The sequence below is a fragment of the Mandrillus leucophaeus genome, unplaced genomic scaffold, assembly GCF_000951045.1.
Source record: "Mandrillus leucophaeus isolate KB7577 unplaced genomic scaffold, Mleu.le_1.0 Scaffold363, whole genome shotgun sequence".
Taxonomy (NCBI): domain Eukaryota; kingdom Metazoa; phylum Chordata; class Mammalia; order Primates; family Cercopithecidae; genus Mandrillus; species Mandrillus leucophaeus.
In genome coordinates this window covers 1,001,423-1,024,470 of record NW_012103843.1, presented here as the reverse complement: position 1 = coordinate 1,024,470, position 23,048 = coordinate 1,001,423, and the positions used below count along the sequence as shown (strand labels likewise).

Sequence of the window (23,048 nt, the reverse complement as noted above, 5' to 3'; positions counted from 1 at the left end):
CCCCCTTTGACTGTAATTTTCCTTTTCCTTTACCCACCCAAATCCTATAAAACGGCCCTACCCTTATCTCGCTTCGCTGACTCTCTTTTCGGACTCTGCGCCCAGGTGATTAAAAAGCTGTCTTGCTCACACAAAGCCTCTTTGGTGGTCTCTTCACACGGACCCGCATGACAGTAAATATTTGCTGATTTGTTTTGTGGACTCACAAGATGCTGATGGCAATGGATGTCTTTCCTCCCTCTGGCCTGGCGGCTGTCCACACACTGGTCTGAAGCCTCAGCTACCTAGTGCTAGGGTTCTGCAAGGAAGTCAGGGCAGTGTCCTATGAAAAACTGGCCTGGAAGGTTTTGAATCATCACACACATGTTCAGGCCTCTGGGTTCTGTAGGGACCCAGCCCTTACCTTGCTGGGGCCCCTGGGCTGTGAGAGTAACAGGCATTTATCGTGCTTCTGGGTGCCAGACATCACACTCAGTGCCTTCTGGCATCGTCTGTTGTTCCGGCATCCACTTTGTGTGCTTGGTGTTATCCTCACCTCTCGGTGCACATGAGGAAGCTGAGGCCCAGCGAGCCTAGGGAGCTTGCCCCAGTTGCACTCCAGGTTGGGGAGTGCAGATTTGAGGTGGGTTTTTGTCAAAGTCCACCCTTCCTGGCACTGAGCTGGTTAAGAGGCTGCGATGGAGCCAGGACCCCTCACATGGGAGCAGTGCATACAGACACACCCCGCATAAAACAGGAACAGAACAGACCTAACCAAGAAATCAGGTGTGCCCACCGTGCTCCCCTGGTGCCTTCATGAGGATGGAGGCGGGTGAGACTGAATTGCGGACATTTCTAGAATGACAGGAGTTTTTTGCGTTTTTTTTGTTTTTGTTTTTGTATGTTTTTGAGACACAGTTTCATTCTGTTGCCCAGGCTGGAGTACAGTGGTGTGATCTTGGCTCATTGCAACCTCGACCTCCCAGCTTCAAGCAATTCTCCTGCCTCAGCCTCCCGAGTAGCTGGGACTACAGGTGCGCACCACCACACCCGGCTAATTTTTGTATTTTTTGTAGAGATGGGGTTTCACCATGTTGGCCAGGCTGGTCTTGAACTCCTGACCTCAAGTGATCTGCCCACCTGGGCCTCCCAAAGTGCTGGAATGACAGGCGTGAGCCACCGGACCCGGCCGAATCATGGTGTTTTCTAATCTATCATTCTGCCTTGCATTATTTAAAAATAAAAAAAAATTGTTGGATCAAAAAGATGTAGCATTCTAACTGAAGTTGCCTTGAGGATACAGCGTCTTTTATTTTTGTACTCTGTTGACCAGGTTTCCTATTTATATTTTGAAAGTTCTTAATTTTATTACTAAGAGCCTTCACGGGCATAAAGAGTTGCTCTGGTGGTAGATACACAGTTATAGAATACCTGCTACAGGAAACTGTTTTTGCTCCAGGTTATATCTGAAATGCTTACCTATATTTGAAAATAAGTGTTTAGATACAAAGAATAAATGGGACGGCCTATTTGCAATATTGTTGTGTGGGCTGATTAGCCAGCATTAGCCTGTGGGGTCACGCAGTCTTCCCAAGACTGAGGTTCCAGTCTGCAGACTTTGGCCTTATATTATAGCTTTGGCCTTAAATTATAGCCGATGCTTCCGCAACACTTAGTATGTGCCAAAGGCTATGCAAAATGCTTCCCCATTTTAGCTCCTTTAATCCTCTCTGGGACTGTAGTAGGTAGCCAGGTTTTTCTCCAGGAAGTGGTGGAATGGGATCTGATCTGGGCAGACCTGCCCAAGGACTTATGCACTTAATCTCACCACGCCTGCTGTGTCCTTCATAGAAGTGACTTCTGTTCTAAAGTGAGAGTGAAACCGGAAAAGAATTGCTCCAGGTGTGCATTTACTCACACAATGTAATAAATGTAGGTCGGGCTACATTCTGTTTTATGCATGGGGTGCCTGTGAACTAGAAAAGTCCTGCTGCACCCAACGGTGGTAAATGAAAAATAGTTTCAACCTGTGGCCTGTCTCATCACTAACAAGATCAATGTATTCAGATTCCTGTTAACACTTTCCCCAGGTAGAATTACGCGCGCTTCATTCACGTAGGAAGCTTGCTGCACCTCGTGTCTGAGATGCGCTTTCTCATTTATGCAGAGCCAGCTGGTTCAGTGTGTTTGAGGCAGGGGTCCATTCCCTTCCCTGACCTTGGCTGCTCTAGCTCAGGACAGTCTGGTTAGAGGAGGCGCCGTATAGACCGCTGTGATTTGGCACAACAGTCAGCTTCCTGGCCTTGACTGGTGGCATTCCAGGTTTCTGACATATGAGTCCTTGAGAAGGAAGAACACTTTCTATTGTTTGTGGTACAAAAGTTCAGCTTGGCCAGGCATGATGACTCACGCCTGGAATCCCAGCACTGTGGGAGACTCAGACGGGAGGATCCCTTGAGGCCAGAAGATAGATACCAGCCAAGGCAACATAGCGAGACCCTGTCTCTACTAAAAATTGAAAAAAAATAGCCAGGCATGGTGGTGCACGCCTGTAGCTTCAGCTACTGGGGAGACTGAGGTGGGAGGATCACTTGAATCTGGGAGTTTGAAACTGCAGTGAGCCGTAACTGCACCACTGCACTCCAGCCTGGGCAACAGAGTGAGACCCTGTCTCAAAAACAAATAGACAGACAAACAACCCAAAGAACAAAAAACAGAAGTTCAGCTTGTACTGTTCACAAATGCTCCAGGTCAGTTAAGATTTGTGAGCCTGTGTGTCACCCAATGCCATGCCATGACACACGCTTAGTGGCCCTGTCACACAGACCAAGGGTGGCCTGCAGAGCCGCTGAGTGCATCAATAAAAAATGAGGCATATCTACTTAGAAATGGAAGACTCGTGTAACCGTGCTTCCCTGTGGGTTGGAACTGCCTTTCGGGACGCTACCATCTCATGGCATAACTTGAAATGGCTTACGTTGCCCAAATAGGTGAGTTTGGGGTTGTACCTTTCCCTCACAGCTGTATTTGGCATCAGCAGGTTTTCTTTTTAGATGAATCAGTTGGAGCACTTGTAGAAAACATGATGAAGATATGATCCTGTCTCTGAGTCTCAGTGACCTCGTCTTAAAACTGTAGTAGTAAACTTTATTTCCAGGGACAGCTTAAATAAGATGACAGATGTACAGGGGCCCAGCATGGTTCTCGGCTCTCAGTAATACAACGTCATCTTCTTTCTCCTGGCACATCGTAGGTTCCCTTAACCTTTGTAAAGGGTGATAAGGATTAAATGGCTGAGGCTTTTTCTTTTTTTGGTGCCTGTCTCATGGGGTTTCTCTGCTATGTGAAGGAATCACTTTCAGAATTATGGATTGGAACGGCTCTGGTTGGACATTGACGTTTCGTCTGCTTTGATGTATGCTTGGTCCTGGTTTCCGAGTGAAGACTACAGGATCCACGGTGTTTCTGTGGAGTCAGATCATGAAACAGGAATGTAGCGCTCAGAAGTAAATGCAACATTTTCCCCCACATCAAGGCTCTGTAGTGATTAATTGCTTAATAATAGAGAATGAAGGACTGTAAAGAGGTCCTTAACATTACAGGGTGTATTTTATAGACTCCTATTGTGTCCTGTTTATATGTTGCTTTGTATTTCCTTCTTTTTGAGGGGGAGTGCAGGAATTTTATCATCTTCCCGAGGCGGCACTGATGCACTTCTCTAGACTTGTCCACGCTCCGGGGGGCCCATGTGTCCACCTCAGTCACCACCTCAGCACAAGGAACTTCAAGCTCCTTCTAGTTTTAATATCCTGATGTGTGTAGGGTGAACACTCAGTGAGTGTGAACTTGCTCATTCGTTTATTCAGCACTTTTTGGAGGACTGCCCATAAATCAGACACTCTGCTAAGCGTGGGCAAGTGGCAGCAGATAGAATACACAGCCCAGCTGGGGAGACGGACCACAGACAAAGAGCATTCACAATACAATTTCTAACACGGGCTGTGACGAAGAGTAGGGGGTGCGAGGATGGGCACTAATTTGGGAGATCTAATTTATTTAATAATTTTTAAATTTTTGTGAGTACATAGTAGGTGTATATATTTATGGGGTACATGAGATGTGTTGATATAGGCATGCAATGCATGATAATTGCGTTGTGGAAAATGGGGTATCCATCCCTCAAACATTTATCCCTTGTGTTACAAACAACCCAGTTACACTCTTAGGTATTTTTTAATGGAAACTGTGTTAGTCCGTTTTCATGCTGCTGATAAAGACATACCTGAGACTGGGAAGAAAAAGGGATTTAATTGGACTTACAGTTCCACATGGCTGGGGAGGCCTCAGAATCATGGTGGGAGGCAAAAGGCACTTCTTACATGGTGGCGGCAAGAGAAAATGAGGAAGAGGCAAAAGCAGAAACCCCTGATAAAACCATCAGATCTCGTGAGACTTATTCACTACGATGAGAGTAGCGTGGGAAAGATTATGCCCCCATGATTCCATTGCCTCCCCCTAGGTCCCTCCCACAACATGTGGGAATTCTGGGAGATACAATTCAAGTTGAGATTTGAATGGAGACACAGCCAAACCGTATCTAAGACCTACTTGAGATTTGAGGGTGTGTGGTGCGTCACTTTCCCTCAGTGAGGCACTTTGCCTGTGTTTCCACTCTCACTGTGGCACTCCTCTCTGGTTCTGCATGTGTCTTCCTAGATGTCACCCTCCACAGGCTCTGGGATTCCTGTTTGTCTATGCCACACGTCTCCATGCCTTCTTGACTTTGAGCTGGTTATGACCTAGGCCTGGCTCCTTCATTGAATGAGTTAAATGAGATCTTTAATGTGTCTTTAGTTTTACATCTGTATTAGAGTCATGATTTTGCCCTTTTTGGAAAATTATTTTTTAACATGTGTCAAGGTAGAATTGCTTTAAAATCCCACTCATAGATTCAGTGCAATCACTATCATAATTCCAATGGCATTTTTTACAGAAATGGAAAAAAAATTCTAAAATTTATGTGAAACACAAAAGACCCAAAATAGCCAGCAAAATTCTTGCTCAATTTTGAGCAATAATAAAGCTGGCAGCATCACACTGCCTGACTTCAAAATATGTTACAAAGCTATAGTAATCAAAACAGCATGACCCCAGCATGAAAACAGACACATTGACCAATGGAACAGGGTAGAGTGCCCAGAAACAAATCCACATGTTTACTGTCAGTTGATCTTTGACAACGATGCCAAGAACCTTTGGGGAAACGACAGCCTCTTCAATAAATGGTACCAGGGAAACTGGATATCCATATGCACAACAAAACCAGACCCTTGTCTTACACCATATACAAAAATCAGGCTGGGTGCCTGTAATCCCAGCACTTTGGGAGGCTGAGGCAGGTGGATCACTTGAGGTCAGGAGTTTGAGGTTACAGTGAGCCGAGATCACACTACCACACTCCAGCCTGGGTGACAGAGTGAGACTTTGTCTCAAATAAAAATTAAAAAAAAGTAAAATGAGCAAAAGTCCTGAACTAAATAGACGTTTCTCAAAAGAAGACATACAAATGGACAACAGGTATAGGAAAAACATGTTCAATATGACTAATCACAGAGAAAGCCAGGTTAGAAGTACAATGAGCTGTCAGGTCACATCTCTTAGAATAGCTGTCATCAGAAAGGCAAAGGGTAAGTGCTAGTGAGGATGTGGAGAAAAGAGAACCCCGCACGCTGCTGGTGGGAATGTGAATGGGTATGGCATGGTGGAAGACATGATGGTTCCTCAAAAAATTAAAACTAGAACTAACAAATGATCCAGCAGTCCTACTGCTGGGTATCTGTCTAGAAGAAAGGAAATCAGTATTTCTCAGAGACATGTGCACTCCCGTGTTCACAGTAGCCAAGATACAGAATCAGCCTAAGCTTCCATTGATGTGCACGGATCAAGAAAATGTGGTAAATATACACCGTGCAGTACTATTCAAGCTTACAAAAGGGGGAAATCCTGTGGTTTGTGAACCTGGAGGACATCATGGTAAGTGAAATAAGCCAGATACAGAAAGATGAATACCACGTGGTCTCACTGATGCCTGGCATCTGAACAAGTTGAACTCACTGAGGCAGAGTGGAATGGTGGTTACAAGAGGCTGGCAGGTGGGTGGGGAAAGGGAATTGGGGAGCTTTTAATCAGAGGCTACAGAGATGCAGTTCTGCAGGCTGAATCAGTTCTTCAGGTCTAACACAGAGCCCCAGGCAGGTGACTGTAGTTAACAGTACCATGTCATAGGTTGAAATTGGCTGAGCGTGTGGAGTTGAAATGTTCTCACTGGACACCCGTGGTAACTACGTGCAGTGATAGATGTGTTAATTAGCTTAATAGGGGTAATCATTTCATAATACATCAAAATATCATGTTGTACATCTTAAATATGTACAAATTTTGCTTGTCATTTATACCCCAGTAAAGCTGAGAAGAAAATACAGCAAGTGTTCTGGTTAAAAACAACAACAACAACAACAAAAAACAAAACCAACAAACACCTTTATTATTTGGCAGTTCCTTCCCCAGGCTGATTGCACCCTGTTCCTGTTGGTGGTGATCACTGGTTACTGTCTCTGTGGGTGAGCATCTGGGGTCTCTCGTTCCAGATGTGTAAAATGTGGACACAGATAGTGGGGAGAAAGAAATGCAACTGTGAGTAGGTGTATGTGTGCATGGCATGTACGTGCATGTGTGTCAGTGTGTGTGTGTCTTGACACTCTGCCTGACCCATGAAGTAAACTCGCAGTCAGCTCTTAGGGAAGTCTGTGGAAGGAACACTGACTTGGTTAAAGGAATCAGATCCAGTTGATTCAGGGACACTGAGGAAGCTGAGCCCCAGGCAGGCGAAGGGCTCTGGCCCAGATAATTCCACTTATACCAAGATTAGGGCAGGCAGTTCCCTGCTAACCTGGCTGCTTGTCCTGGAAAATGAGAAGTCAGAAGGAATGGAGGAAGTTTTAAATACTTTCCAAGTTGACATTGTCACTGGAACTCTTCTGGTGAATCTTGTGTGAATGAGAAGGTAAGAAGGAGGTGAGCTTTCAGTGTGGCAGTTGTATTGCTATTGTGCCTGGGCTGATAACAATTTCTGGATTGTTTGAAGACACTTTGTTCCCATTTGCTAAAGCTGTTGCCCTATTGTTTACTTAGCCAGGCACTTTTCTACAGCAGTTGCAAAAGCACATTCTAAACCTAATTAATTCCAAATCTGATTAACTCTGGCCCTACCCTGTGCCACAGCCCCAGGCGGAAGGGATGTTCCTAAGGCCTGGGGGTCAGCTTTCACTGCTTGAGGAATCTGTTGCTGCGCTGCGACCTGCTGTGACCTGTGACCGTGACCAGGTGGACAGTATCAGAGGAAGGCAGGAGAGTGGTGAGGTGTGAAAAGATCAACTGTCAGGTTTTATTTAGAGTGAGGGGTGGTCGACTCTCACCTTGGGTTGATGAGAGGCTGAAGCGTGGCTGTCTCTTCCTCTGCAACGTCCTCAGGCTGGCAGCAGCAGAACCCAGGACCCAACCAGGCCTCCTGGGCCAGATTCTGCACTTTAACCCGATGACCAGGTGACTCCCATTCCAGGGCCGTAGGCAGCTGCGCAGGGCTTGCTGCAGCCCAGCAGAGACGAACCCCGTGAGGGTTGGGCAGCGGAGAGCATGCTGTTCCAGCTCCTCGCCGCCTTCGTAGACACTATTTTGCATGAGAGAGAGAGATACGTACATATTCCATATATAATGTGGAGGTTTTTATTGTGGTATAATATACATAACAAAATTTACCATTTTAACTTTTTTTTTTTTTTTTTTTTGAGACGGAGTTTCACTCTTGTTGCCCAGGCTGGAGTGCAGTGGCGCGATCTCAGCTCACTGCAACCTCCACCTCCTGGGTTCAAGAGATTCTCTTGCCTCAACCTCCCGAGTAGCTGGGATTAGAGGCACCCACCACTCCGCCTGGCTAATTTTGTATTTTTAGTAGAGACAGAGTTTCACCATGTCGGCCAGGCTGGTCTCGAACTTCTGGCCTCAGGTGATCCACCTGCCTCGGCCTCCCAAAGTGCTGGGATTACAGGCATGAGCCACTGCACCTGGCCTCCCTGTTTAGATTTAAAAAGTTTTCTTAATATGATATTTATAATTAAGTCTTGACTTTGAAACAGGTTAGAACGTGCTTTGAAAAGAGCTGAAATAATTTTAGTTTTACTTTATTTGGAGACGTTAGCAAATACCTGCACGTTTGATAATCTCATTCTAAAAATTCATTGTTACAGGATAACAGAGTATCTATTGAAGGTAAAGGAGATTGGATTAGATATGCTGGCATGTGCCAGTGTCTGTTTTAAAGCTAAATCTGTTATATAAGTGTATTTTTTGGGACTTGCCTGTTTTTGTTAATATCGGAGTATTAAAGAACATCTCTTTGAGTAATTTGGTTTTGCCATTGAACTATTTTTAGTAAATTCATGTCTGAAGAGTGACGTGATTTGAGAACTAAGCATCTTATTGCTTTACATTAGTCATTTTTCCAGAAGCCAAGTAATGAGCCGCAGGTTTGGAGCTACTTTATCTGCAGGTGGTGATCTGAGTGGTTCATATGGCCTAGGACACTTGCTTTGTTTTTAGTGTATCCTTCAAATCATTGAGCAGAGACAACAGGAATGACACATGCAGGTTTGGGTAAAAATGCATTGATGTGGCCAGGCGCAGGTGCTTGATTGAGCCGCTCGTTACGTCTAGGAGATGGTGTTGGTCCCACCCTGAGGTTGGTCTGTCCATGGCGAGACATTTTCCTCCTCATGAGTTTAGTGGCAGCTTCCTCTTCAAGGCGTGGACAATTGATGGCTTCTTTGGCTGGACAAATCATTCGTTTTTCTTTGATAACTTTTTCAGTCGTTACCGCCTCTTCTCATATTTCTGAAGAAGGACAGTGAACTGGACAACTTCCTGTTGTGTAAATTGGGTTAGAGGGCATTGCTTACTCTTATACTAGTGGCATGCGGTTGATGTACAACAGTGAAGCGGCCAGGCGTGGTCGCTCACGCCTGTAATCCCAGCACTTTGGGAGGCCGATGTGGGAGGACTGCTTGAGCACTGGAGTTCCAGACCAGCCTGGGCAATAATAGTGAGACCCCATCTGTACCAAAAAAAGTAAAAATAAAAATTACCCAGGTGTAGTGGCGCCAGCCTATAGTCCCAGCTACTTGGGAGTCTAAGGCAGAGGATTGAACCTGGGAGGTCACAGCTGCAATGAGCTATGACTGCACCACTGCACTCCAGCCTGGGTGACAGAGCGAGACCCTGTCTCAAAAAAAAAAAAAGTACAAGTAAAATAAACATAAAAACAACCCCCCACCCCGAAAAAAAAAGCCATTTTAGATATTCCTGTGCATGTGATTTCTGTGAGCTGTAACTTGTTTCCGGAAGCGAGCAGTTCTGCTGACGGGCCTGGAGGTGACCCTGCCTCCTCCTCTCAGCTTTGGTTGTCTGAGTTCAGTGTTCTCTGGCCCATCCTCACTGACTTCTCCTTTAGTGGAGTTCACTGAAGTTCATCATCATCTTGATTTTTCCCCCGCTTTCCTCGGGGAGAGGAAGTGGGGAGGCAACGGAAGCAGAGCTTCTCTTGGCTGCCTGACTCTCACATGGACCTTGGTGAGAGGAGACATCGTTCTTCCTGACTTTCGGTGCCTGTCTAGGGGGAGGCCATCCACCTGCCGCCCAGTCCATGCTTTAGTAGGGGTCTGAGTCACCAAGCCCCACAAAGTGGGGGGCTTCAAACAGCAGAAGCTCATCCTCTCCCCATCCTGGAGGTGGGGTCTGAACTGGCATCAGCAGGGCCGTGCGCCTCGGGAGGCTCCAGGGAGAGGCTGTCCCCGCCACTCTGCAGCTCCTGACTCGTGCTGGCCGTCCTTGCCTGCGGAGCTGTGGCTCTCATCTCTGCCTCTGTTTCCCTGTGGTCTCCTGCCTGGGGGTCAGCCTTCACATCATCTTCGCCCGTGTGTCTCTGTGTGTCTTCTCTAATAAGGACAGCAGTTAGATTGGATTAAGGGTCTGCCATACTCCGTGGGGTCACATTTTAGCTCATCACTTCTGCAGAGACCCTGTTTCCAAATGAGGCCACATTCACGGGCCTTCATCAGAGATGAAGACTTGAACATATATTTTTTGAACCCATAGTAATACATTTATGATTTCATTTTTAAACAGAAAGTGGTGTTTCCTGCCCTCTGGCTCACCTTCAAGGAGAGAAATGAAATCCATTTCTGTGTTCGAAGGTCCTGCGCGGCTTCGAACAGGACCTGGAGCCTCGGGCACTGCTGCTGGGCCGAGAGCGCGGTGTGGTCCGTGGGCGCTTAGCAGCGCGGGTCCAGCCCCTGCGTGGAAGGCCTGGGCCCGGCGTGCGGGTGCGTGCGGTGCTTCACGGCTGCCTGTGAAAAGTTAGTCACTGCACGGGCGTTTTGTGGAAGGGCCCAAGCCGTGAAGCACTCAGAGCAGGCAGGAGAAGGAGAGGTGGAATCTAGAGAATGGGCTCCAATCCCGCCAACAGAGTCTCTGAGCCTCGACTTGCAGATCTGCGAAAATAGCAAACAGAGACTTCCCAGGGTGATCTGAGGATCCATGAAGATGCGACCCACGCAGTGGTTGTTTGAATTAGCCCCGTGCGTTATTTATTCATTTCTGTAACTTCACGTCTCCGTCATGCCTGTTCCGAGTAGCCCGTGAGTGTCTGCTGTGGTCCAGGAGCTGTACCTGACGTTCGGGGTGGGTTCCGGTCGGGGGTCTCCAGTTCTGAGCAGAGTCTGCTCTGTGCTGTCCAGCATGGTAGCCACTGGCCACACGTGGCTTGGACTTAGAGATGTGGCTAGTTCTAGGTGAGATGTGTGCTTTTCACAACGAGGAAGAATTCTGAATGTAAATTCCTCATTACATTCTCCGTCTCCCTGCCAGTAAAAGATGTGCCTGGGCTGGGCACGGTGGCTCAGGCCTGTAATCCCAGCACTTTAGAAGGGTGAAGCGGGTGGATCACTTGAGCTCAGGAGTTTGAGACCAGGCTGGGCAACTTAGTGAGACTACATCTCTACTAAAAATTAAAAAATTAGCCAGGTGTGGTGGTACATGCCTGTAGTCCCAGCTGCTTGGGGGGCTGAGGTGGGAGGATTGCTCGAGCCCAGGAGGATGAGGTTGCAGTGAGCCATGATTGTGCCGCTGCACTCCAGCCTGGGTGACAGAGCGAGACCCTGTCTCTATTTAAAAAAAAAAAAAAGATGTTGCTGGATATATCTTCTGCTGTTCGTTTTGGAAATCATATTTTTCCGATTTTACTGTGTCGTTGAACAGCTGGCAGGAGAGGACTTGTGCATTTATGGTGAGGTCCGGTTTTGTGGAGCTCACACTCTTTTTGAAACCTGCTAGGAAGTCCCCCCGGGTGCACAGTAGGGGAGGTTCCTATTGGATCAGCGTTTTGAAGGATAACTGCCCGGGCAAGGAACCCTCAATGAAGAAGTGGCCAGTTTGGGTCAAAGTGATCCTTGCAGTTTTCTGAAAAGCCCCTCTCATGCCACTTCCCCTGCCCTGGACATTTGGCTGAGGGGCAAGGCAGGCATCAGGGCGTGGTCGGCACCCTTGGCCGGCACACCCGTACATTGTGGTGGCAGCACCTCTTTGCTTGTGGGGGGCTTGGCCTTAGGAGACAGCCTGAAAAGGGGGGAGCTGCACGGGCCTCTCTGGAGAGCCTCAGCTTTGCAGACAGCCTCCATCCCAGGGAAGCAGGTGAGCAGTCCACGTGAGTAAGGCAGCCAGGCTTCCCCAGAGAAACAGACCCAACAGGGTGTGTGTGAGCTCAGGCAAGGTTGCTGTGTCGCTGTCTGGGGGCTGAATTCCTTCCTCTCTGGAAGAGCTCAGTCTTTGCTTCTCGGGCCATCAGCTGATTAGACACGGCCCACCACATCACAGAGTGCCGTCTGCTTTCTCACGTCCACTGATGGAAATGCTGATCCCACCTAAAAAACACCTTCCCGGCCATGTCCAGGCTAGTGCAGGACCAAACTGCTGGGCACCGGGGCCCAAACACATACAGTTCCCCATCATGGTGGGTGGAGACTGGCAAGCCCGTTGGCTCTCTGGAGGCGCTGGTGCATGTGCGTTCTTGGGGGAGGGCCTGCCCACTGCATGGGGCCTCTGCCTGCTGGCTCTCCACTTTCCACGTACTGGCGGAGGCAGGTGTGTCCAACCAGGCCCTGTGCTGGCTCCAGGCAGCCCAGCTCCATTCATGCACCTGGGGACTCTCGTGGGCCCTCCTTATTGCACTAAAATCAACAAGCAGTTGAATACAGTGTTGGTTATAGTAATCAATTATTCTTTTCTAATGCTTCTGAGGGGATGATTACTTCCATATCCCATTCTCTCTTTTTGAGGTAGGGTCTTGCTCTGCTGCCCAGGCTAGAGTGCAGTGGCACTATCACAGCTCACTGCAGCCTCAGCCTTCTGGGCTTAAGCAATCCTCCTGCCTCGGCCTCCCTGAATAGCTGGGACTACAGGCACATACCACCATACCCAGCTAATTTAAAAAATTTTTTTGTAGAGACAGGGACTCACTGTGTCGCCCAGGCTGGTCTCTAAAACTCAGGGACTCAAGGGGTCCTCCCACCTTGGCCTTCTGAAGTGCTAGGATTACAGGTATGAACCACTGTGCCTGGCCTCAACGCACCATTATTTAACCAAGTTCACTATCAGATAGTTTAAAACAACAAGCCTAGAGGGAATGTAGATCATGCCTGTGGAGATGGTCCCATGACTCTAAACTTTAGCCAAAACTCATCAACTTTACAAAATAGAACTAAAATAACCTTTTGGCTCGTGTTTGTGGATGCAACCTGCAAACACGTGAAAAAACATGTATTTTTGAACAATCTCTGATGAGAAGTACGTCACAGCTGCTCTAGGCTGTGCTGCTGCTGGTGCCATTGCTGGAGTTGCTTATTTTGCTCCCATCTCTGGTCTGAAAGGAAAAGATTCACTTTTCCTTTCCTCAGGCTGTCACATTGATGTTTTGTGAGCTCCCTGCCAGGGGGCTGTCCGATCTGGCAAGGCAGAGAACTCATCTTAAAAGTTTCTGTTCTCCGCTGGGCACAGTGGCTCATGCCTGTGACCCCAGCACTTTGGGAGGCCAAGTTGGGAATATAGCATGAGCCCAGGAGGTCAAGATTAGCCTGAGCAGCATAGTAAGTCCCCATCTCTACACAAACATAAAACAAATTAGCTGGGTGTCGTGGTATGCACCTGTGGTCCCAGCTACTCGGGAGGCTGAGGTGGGAGGAACACTTGAGCCCAGAAGATGGAGGCTGCATTGAGCCATGATTGTACCACTGCACTTCAGCCTGGGTGACAGAGCAAGACTCTGTCTCAAAAAAATAATAATTAAATAAAATAGGCCGGGCGCAGTGACTCACGCCTGTAATCCCAGCATTTTGGGAGGCCAAGGTGGGTGGATCACTTGAGGTCAGGAGTTCGAGACCAGCCTGGCCAACGTGGTGAAACCCTGTCCCTACTAATAATACAAAAATTAGCTGGGCGTGGTGGTGTGTGCCTGTAATCCCAGCTACTAGGGAGGCTTAGGCAGGAGAATTGCTTGAACCCGGGAGGTGGAGTTTGCAGTGAGATCGCATCGCTGCACTCCAGCCTGGGCAACAGAGGAAGACTCTGTCTCAAAAAAAAAAAAAAAAAAAAAGTAAATAAATAAATAATAAAAGTTCTGTTGTCTCAGTGTTTGCATTTCCTGGTAGGGCTCACTTTTCAATGAATTGGAATACCAAGCTTTCTAATTCTTACATTTCAATAGCTGCCCTTTGATTTCCCACTTGCACTGGCTGAATTGCTGATTTTCACTCCTGGTGCACGTGGTACTCACCTGGGGAGCTTTTAAAGCTGATACCAATGCCAGCCCCGCTCCTGATCCTGGCAGCTGGGTCAGGGTCTGAGCATCAGCATATTTTAAGTCTCCCCACCCCATGCTTAAGATGTGAGCCAAGGGTGTCTGTGGCTTCTGATGGCTGTCTCAACCCACTCTCTTATTCACACCATTAGTAAAAGCGACACAACCCTTGGGGTAGAAGCGTGGCTGTGTTTGGCTTTGGGAAGGCTGAAGAGTGAAATGGAAAGCACTTGCGCAGTTTTCAGTTCCCCAACAGCGGATCAAGATTACTGTGGCTGCTGACTTCCCTTCCTCTTGTGCCTGAACCCTGGGCCATGTCCGTTCCACTGATCTGGCAACATCCGGAGCACCCCCGGGACCAGAGAGAAGGTCATCATCTGAGAATAAGAAACGTAGAAGACTGGTCCACTGCAAACGCGCCCAGTCGGCCCCAGGAGGTAGTGTGTAAATGGAGGGATGACGAGACCCGGGACATGGGCAGCCCTGGGATGGTGGCGTCCATCCTTAGGTTTGGGAAGAATCTCACGATTTATGGAACAAACATTTCTATTATGGGGCCTAATATGCTGGGCACAGCTCCAGGCAGTTTACCTGTGTGCAGATTCTGGTTTCTCAGCCACCCTTTGGCAGGTGCGACCCACAGTTTAGTGACGGGGAAACTGAGGTACCGCTTGTCTAAGTGACTTGCCCAAGGTCACGTGGTGCGGATTTGAATGTAGTCTGTCGCTAGAGTGGGGGCTCTTTATCGGAACGCTCTGCGGTTCCTGCGCAGTGAATTAGCCGGCACTTCCAGGATAGTTCTCTGCGTAAAATGTGGCGCTCCCGGGAAGGCGGCTGCGCTCTGCAAATGTCTGTGCTCTGTGGGATCACAGGGTGGAACGAGGCCTTTCTCCTGCCAGGCAGCCCACCTTCCTCTGCTTCCAGGGGTGGTTAGACCAGACTCCCTGGGGTGCCTGTCGCCAGTGTGCTTGTCAGGGCTCCACCCCTCCTGTGTCCGTTGCCTATTTCCTTCTCCATCTGTGCCTCAGTTTCTCCTGTGAAACGTGGGAAGGGGAAGCCTGCATGAGCATAATAAACCCTGAGGACTCACACTGTGCTGGCCATGCTTCTTCCCATCGCTGATGCAGCGCTTCCTGTCCTTGATACGGGGACGGGATCGTGGAAGTTAACAGCTCATTCCCTGCTATAAATTACCAAGTCCTGCTCTGGCTTCCATTTCTCTTGTTTAGACAGAACGTAAACCTCATAAAATGAGTGGAATTAGCTCTTTAGGTGAACAGACACAATTGTGTTTTTAGATCTGTAAATTCCAGAAACAAACCTGGTGGGACCTGCCTCCCCAGGGCCTGTGTCTGTGTAGAGGTGGGGCAAGTGGGACCTGCCTCCCCAGGGCCCTGTCTGCAGTGGAGGGGGGGGGGCGTCTTCAACTCTGGCCGCTCTGGACTCACCAGTTAAAGTCCTGGTCAGTTTTGCTGCGTTGCAATAGTCTGTCTAACAGTGTGGCTGATCAGACACTGGAGGCGTTATTACAGATTCAGGCTTCCCTCACCACCAGGGGTAACTGACGTCTTCGTCTGTATGTGCTGGTGACATAAAGCTTAGCAGATCACTTATGGATTTGCTACATAGTCGAGTAACAATTCCTGTACAAGTTGAACCTAGAGCCCCAGGCTCCTGTCACTCACCCATCTTCCCATCTGCTTGGCCCGAAGACAGCCCAGGCTAAAAGGCGGGAGAGTCTGGCGGAAGGCTGGGCTCCCTCCTTGGGCTCAAACCCCTGCCCCCAGCCCTGATGATGTGCTGGAGCAGCAGGCCGGTGTTGGTAGTGGCCACGCAGGCTCGGCAGCCTGGCTCCGTTCACCAGACCAGGGTTGGCAGCTCACTGATCCTTGGCTGCACTGGTTGAATTTGAACCCATTTGTGATTTTTCTCTTTTGCCCTGTTTCTGGGGCAGCCTGAGGCTCTGGCATCCCCAGAATTGGATGTGAGGCGGTTTATTTCTCCAGGAAAGTCCAAGTAAACTATCAGAATTCTTAGCGCTTTGGCTTCAGGATTGGTACTGAGGGACTCCTGTGTGGGGGAGAAGGCAAGAGAGAAAGAGATGCCTGATCCTATTTCCAGGGAGAGGGACTTTGAAGTAGCCAGTTTAAGCCCATACTTGTAGACAGGAAATCAACACTCTGAGAGATACAGGGGCTGACATATGTATGGGGTGGGCAGCAGGGGCTGACGGCCCAGCTCAGAGCACGTTCACAAACTACCAGAAAATGCATGAGGGTCCTTGGATTCAAATACACTGTAAATCCATCAAAGCCAAGTGCAAAAGGTCAAGTTGTAGTGACACTATCTTATCTTCATTGTCTTATGTTCACTGTCATGCCTTAAATACCAGAGCCCCTACTCAAATTCAATTAGGATTAAATTCAGAACTTCTGTTCCCCGCGGGACTGGCCCTTCTTGGTGTGGACAATGCGCTCATTGACAGCAGCCTGAAGATTCCATTAGCAATCCTAAAAGCTATACATTATCTCCAAAGCAGTATTTTAGAATTTCAGATATGAAAACTGCTTGCTTGTAAATTCTTTAGCTGGGGCAACTGCATTTAATTGGTTTGCGTTCATTAATGGGGAGATAACAGATTGTAGAGTTCAAGCAACAGTTCTTACTTTTTTCTGGCTAGCATTTGTGATTCTTCAGTGGCCACTTCCTTTCATTACTAAGGTCTTTCCTTTTGTATTATTATTTCTTTTTTTAGTTTCTTAAAGGCGAAGCAGACATTTTTATGCGGAATGAAAAACTATTTTCGGCATAGGCATCAACAGTTCTCCCTTTGGCGCTAGTGAACTATGTAACAGAGACTTGAAAACAATTCTTCCGGGGTAGCTGGAATGTCCCTGACTCCGCCTTCCCATAGTCACACTCTTGTGAAATCTGGTAGGTAGAAGCTGATGACATTGTTAGCTCACGTAAAAACCTCGTGATGCCTGGACTGTTATCTATGGGATTAGTGTGCCTGAAACAAAAGTCTTAGTACTGTGGCAATTATGGAGAAGCATTTTTCTTTCTTTTCTGTTTTTTTTTGTTTTTTTTTTTGAGATGGAGTTTCACTCTTGTTGTCCAGGCTGGAGTGCAGTCGCGCTATCTCAGCTCACCGCAACCTCTGCCTCCCAGGTTCAAGCAATTCTCCTGCCTCAGCCTCCCGAGTAGCTGGGATTACAGGCGTGCACCACCACGCCCCGCTAATTTTGTATTTTTAGGAGAGACGGGTTTCTCCATGTTGGTCGGGCTGGTATCAAACTCCCGACCTCAGGTGATCCACCCGCCCTGGCGTCCCAAAGTGCTGGGATTACGGGCATGAGTCTCTGCCCTTGGCCTTTTTCTTCTCTTTATTATTACCATTTAAAATTTATTTTAGAGATGGGGTCTCACTCTGTTGCTCAGGCTGGAGTGCAGTGGCATGATCGTAGCTCACTGCAGCCTCAAACTCCTTGGCTTAAGTGATCTTCCCTCCTCAGCCTCCCGAGTAGCTGGGAGTACGGGCATGTGTCCCCATGCCTGGTTAATTAAAAAAAAAAATATATATATATATAAAAAAAAAATATATATATATATATAGAGAGAGAGAGAGAGAGAAGCTGGGAGTACAGGCATGTGTCCCCATGCCTGGTTAATTAAAAAAAAAAGAATATATATATACCTATATATACACACACACACACACACACATATAAATTTTATATATATATATATATATATAGAGAGAGAGAGAGAGAGATAAGAGCCTTGCTGTGTTGCCCAAGCTGGTCTCCAACTCCTGGCTTCAAGTAATCCTCCTGCCCTAGCCTTTTCTTTTTTAAGCTAATGCCTGCTGTATTGGGGTTTAAAGGCTCTTGATCATCATCTTCTGTAGTGGGAGAATGACTGGATCTGGGGGACACTATTTGGTTTCTGCCTGCTGGGGTCCAGGCCAGCTTGACTGGAAACGGACTGACTTCTCAGTCTGAAGCTGACCCCGGTAGGCATGTGGAAGGGAGGAATGTTGCCCTTCAGGTGCTGAATTCCAGCGCACAAGCTGCTTGCCAACAGGGTGGCTCTGTCGCCCAAACCACAGCATTCCCAGGCTGGCTTTTCCCAGAAGAGGGAGGTGACCCGGCTAGCTCTGGCACTTTGACCCTCAGACTGGCAGCAGGGCACATTCTTCTGCCTCCTACCAGAGCTGGTCTGGGCTCAGCTCCCAGCTCACTTTGCCTCCCATCCCCGAAGGGCACACTGTCGGCTTTGCTGAAGGGGAGCTGGAACCCACGCTCGGGGCCTGGGAGACCACAGTGGTCAGTAGTCAGGTCCGTCTGGCTCTTCTCGCAGGACATGAGTGTGTGTCTCTGTGGGATCCTCTCCCCAGGGTTGCCCAAAGGGTGACCAGCCTGCCTCAAAATTCAGGCAGCATCGCCTAGCAAGGTTTGAGGACTTGGTGTCATCAGAATGTGGCCATTTCAGGAGACTGGGGATGGAAATGGGATGAAATTGTGTTGTGTTTCTTGGCTATTTGGCTCTGAGTGGTGGTTTATTGGCAAAGGACAGTGTGCCTTAGGGAGCCACATATGTGCAGGTGTTGTGCGTTCAGTCCATGCTCCAAAGCCCCACAGACCAAGCGTCCTTAACTTCATTTGTGTCAAGATCCCCTCGGCCCCCGAGGCGTATGAGCCAAGGACCCCTTCTCAGAACACTGTGCCCAAGTACGTGTAGTCACATACAAAGGTAACCAGCTGTCCTTAAGTACAGCCATCCAGAGCCTTTTAAAATTACGATTGGTATGTGGTCCATGGTCCACATATTAATGAATGAAGGCGTGGCAGGCCTGAAGGGTCGTCGGCATCGCACTGGAGTGTCTGAGGCGGCTGGCATGCGGATGGAGGCACCTGCTGGCCTTGTTGGTGATGAGTGCCCCTTACTGCCATTTCTGCAGTTTGCTGCCAATATTTATAGTGGAAGGAAGTGGTAAATTTCAGGTAGAGCGTGGTGAAAACAAAGATGACATTTTCTCCCACATTCAAGGTCATGGACCCTATGAATTTGGTTTATGACCCCGGTGGTAAAGAGCCCTTGCTACTGGTCGACGCTGTCCACACACTCAGGGGAAGTTGCCCTCAGAGTGACATGGGACCATTTATAATTTAGAAGCTGCCGATGATGGGCCACTGTTGCATTTTGGTTTGCCTAAATGTGATCTTTAGAACATTTTGAATTAGTTGTGAATGCTTAAAACTTGGGAGATTAAAATCCACATTGTTAGCTTCTTTTTAAAAAATCAAAATCAGGCTTACTTTTCCCAGGGAAGGGATTGGAATGGGGCCTGGACACTCCCCGGGTGCCACCTCTCTCTGCGCCAGCGCCCCAGCAGCCTCATCCTTGTTCAAAGGCACTTGACCTTGCGTTCTGAGCTTGAGAGTGGAGGCCAGTGCTGTTGTCAGTCGTTCCCAGCTCTCCCTCCTCTTGGTCTAAGGGCACGGCCCGGGAGGCCACACATGCCCCGGGGAGGAGGGGAGGAGCTGGCCTGCAGCTTCCAGGCCTGTCTGCAGAGGCTCCTTGGGATGGCGTCTGAGCACAGGTCTCAGTCTCATTCCTCTTCGAAAGTGTGCCCCTGGCAGGTGTGGTGGGGAGCAGGTGCTTTGTGGTTGGAAGATCTCACTTAGGGTTTGCTCGTTGGTGATTGAAACAGATTCATCACCGGGAGTGCCTGTGAAGCCCCTTTCTGCCAGCAGGGAGGGCCCATGCCACGCACACCCTGCTCGGTCCGCGAGAGGCAGGTGGGGGCCATGGTGCATGCTGCCGCCTCTCCCACAGCTGCTTCCTGAGAGCTCATCGCCCCAACCTGAGAGCTCATCGCCCCAACGCGGCAGATGTGCCCAACGATGAAAAGCATGCCGAGGCCTGGAGGACATACCAGCAGGCGTGCTCGTCTGGGCCGTCCCTGCTGGGGGCTGTCACCTGCTGTGTGCACTGCACCTATCCCAGGAACACCTGCCTTGGCCAGATCTGCTCCCCTTGTGGGGGTCTGTCCTCCAAATCTGAGTATGCAGGAAGCTTGTGCTACAGGCAGGAGTGTAGAATTCTGCCAGAAAGTTCCTGGGTAGCCCTTGAGTGGACTGGCAGGGAGCTGCCTGCCGGTGGGGAGGTGAGCAGGCCCCCTTGGGGATCTGCGCACTGCTGGTGGGATAGAAAGGTGGCCCTGGGGCAGATGTCGGGAACAGGACACTATGGATGTGCAGGTGTTACCTGTGGGGAGTGTATTCTGACCCGGGTTGGTTTGGTTAGATGATTGCATTGTAAAAGTACACAGAGACCAGGACCTTTTCATCCCCCTTTTTAGCCATCAATTTGGGGGCCTCTGCATTTATATACAGGGTGGTGGCGGGTGTTCCAGTGCCCTGGCCCAGCCTCCCTCGAGCACTGCTGTGCCTGACTCCCCCACACTTCAGTCTCCTCGTGGAAGGCGTGTGTGCCCTCACCGACCTTGTGAGGCCGAAGTGCTGGGGGCACGGGGAGAGCGGAGGCCCACGCTCCAGGCACTGCAGGGTGTGTGCCAGCTGGCCCTGTTCCCTGCCAGACCCAGCGACAGACAGCACCTTGTCAGCAGCCAATGTGTTGGCGTTGAGCCGTGTCCCGAGGGTTTGATCTCGACCTGGAAATGTTTTGGGAGCAGGCTCCCAACTTGCCTGCAATTGCGCGCACCTCTGTCTGTTTTAAAGCCTGGAGGGCAGGTGGGGCTGCGGCACCCGCAAGAAGTGCAAACGCTGAGGCCTGGCTCCTCAGGGATTCAGATTCCAGTGAGGGAGAGAAGATGTCCACTGTGTCCTAAAAATACTGTGAACACTGCAAGGTGCTGTGTGATTCTGGCAGGTAAGTGCAGCTGTGGTTTACAACCCCTGTTGTGAACTCAGAAGCTCTCCCCGCAGCGCCTCCTGGGCAGGGCAGCACGGGGCAGCTGGGAGCACCCACGGGCTGTAGGAGGAGGAGGGTGAAGGGACATGAGCACACTTAGCTTCCAGAGCCTGCATTCCTGAGTCAGCTTCTATCTCAGCAAGGGCCTTGGCCGTCGCTGCCTTTTTCTGGATATCGGTTCTTGATTCCTTCCATCTCCAGCCACGGCTGGGGCCATGGCTCCATTGGAGTTGGTGCTTGAAGGCAGGGAGGGCTGTGTGAATGCCTGAGGCCTGTTCTTCCTGAACATTCTTAGATTCGATTTCCCATCTACTCTGGGCACCCAACAGCTTGTTTTCTCGAGGGGCTTCCTGCTCTGGGGATGGTGCCCATGGGTGGCACGTTCTCCATCAACTATGTTTAAGCGTTTCATCCTGTATGTATTGCCCTAAAAATAAACATCCCTGTGGGACGCTCCCTTGCAGTGTGGCTGGTGGCTGTGTTCTGAGATGAGAGATAACCAGTCTTTCTGTCCCTCTTCTCCCACCAGGGCGGGAGCAGTTCCATGGTCTGGGCTCCATGTACTGCCGGGGAGCAGCCGCCATCATCCTCACCTATGATGTGAATCACCCGCAGAGCCTGGTGGAGCTGGAGGACCGGTTCCTGGGCCTGACAGACACGGCCAGCAAAGACTGCCTCTTCGCCATCGTGGGGAACAAAGTGGACCTCACTGAGGAGGGGGCCTTGGCGGGCCAGGAGAAGGAAAAGTGCAGTCCAGATACGGATGCCGGGGACTGTGTCTCCCCCAGGGTGCCTAAGCAGGTGCAGCTGGAGGACGCCGTGGCCCTTTATAAAAAGATCCTCAAGTACAAGATGCTGGATGAGCAGGACGTGCCGGCCGCTGAGCAGATGTGCTTTGAGACCAGCGCCAAGACCGGCTACAATGTGGACCTCCTGTTTGAGACCCTGTTTGACCTGGTGGTGCCAATGATCTTACAGCAGAGAGCCGAGAGGCCGTCACACACAGTGGATATATCCAGTCAGAAGCCGCCCAAGAGGACCAGATCTGGGTGTTGTGCCTGACTTTCGAGGGCCTCCTGGACTCAGACTGTGCATGTGGGAAGGGGTCTGACCAGGCAAGCTGTGATCTGAAAGGAGCAAGGAACACCAAGGAATTATTTTTCCAGAGTGACACACGCAGCAGAATGTGGGAGTGGAAACGATGGCTGGCTATGAAGAGGAGGGCAATGTGCGTGGTCTCCTCGGTCTCTGTCAGAGGGGTGGGGAGGTGGGGAAACAGGAATCTTCTGCAAAGCCCAATCTGCAGAGTCGAGAGCCCTGGCACTCTCTGCCTCACTGCCCGGCACTGGTCCTTTGCAGCCAGCCTGCGACGGCCCCTCACCCTTGCACAGGCAGAAACCTGCGTCTGCACCTGCACCTCTGACCCTTTCGGCACCCTGGGTTGTTACCACGTCCTGCAGCTTCGACATTTCTTGTTCCCAAGCGTTTCTCTTCACTGTGAGTTGTCTTTGGTCCTCCCACTTGGTACTTGTATCTTGATGCTTGATAATCCTGACTCTAGACATGCTCATTTGTACAAAATCAGGAATAACTGTTTTTATACTGATTGCAGCAATGTGGGTTTCATGTATTATTAAAGAGGATTTTGGGAAACACTTGGGTATTGAGACTGAACTGACTTCATTTGCACCCCCAGTCCCAGGGACTCTTTGTGGGGTAGGGTGGGGGGCGCTGGGAAGATGGCTGCGAACTTGAGATACGTCTCTCTTTCTGCGGAAGCTGTGTGAAATCCTTACCAATTGCAGAATATTTAGATTGGCCCATCTGCCTAGTTTTCTTGATGACTTGAATTCCAATAATAGTAGCAAAGCTAAAAGCTCTGGTTCTGCTGAAGTGTGGGGCACCCGAGCACCCAGGTCTCTGAATCAGAAACCCACCTCGGGTCTGCTGCTGCTGGCCATGGGGTGGCTACTTTATTGGAAGATGCCAGACAGAGACGCCGGGAGACAGTAGATTTGTTTTCCCAGAAATGTGACTGAACGAAAGCAGGCCGGGGTCGGGGCTCTGTGTTGGGAGGCAACGTGGGGTGGATGGTGCTGGGCAGCGGGTTTCATGAGTGCTGTTTTTCTTTCTTCCATCCTTCCCTTCCCTCCCTTCCCTCCCCTCCCTC

General features: G+C 49.5%; 1 protein-coding gene across 1 annotated transcript in view; it reads left to right on the top strand.

Moving 5' to 3' along the window:
* RAB20 (RAB20, member RAS oncogene family) overlaps window positions 1-22,536 on the top strand; it is a 35,325-nt gene extending 12,789 nt beyond the window's left edge. The window contains exon 2 of the mRNA XM_011989781.1: window positions 21,408-22,536. Within this exon, the coding sequence (XP_011845171.1) occupies window positions 21,408-21,940 (533 nt within the window). The 3' untranslated portion in view covers window positions 21,941-22,536. The remainder of the gene's footprint in view (window positions 1-21,407) is intronic.
* The last annotated feature ends 512 nt before the right edge of the window (window positions 22,537-23,048 follow it).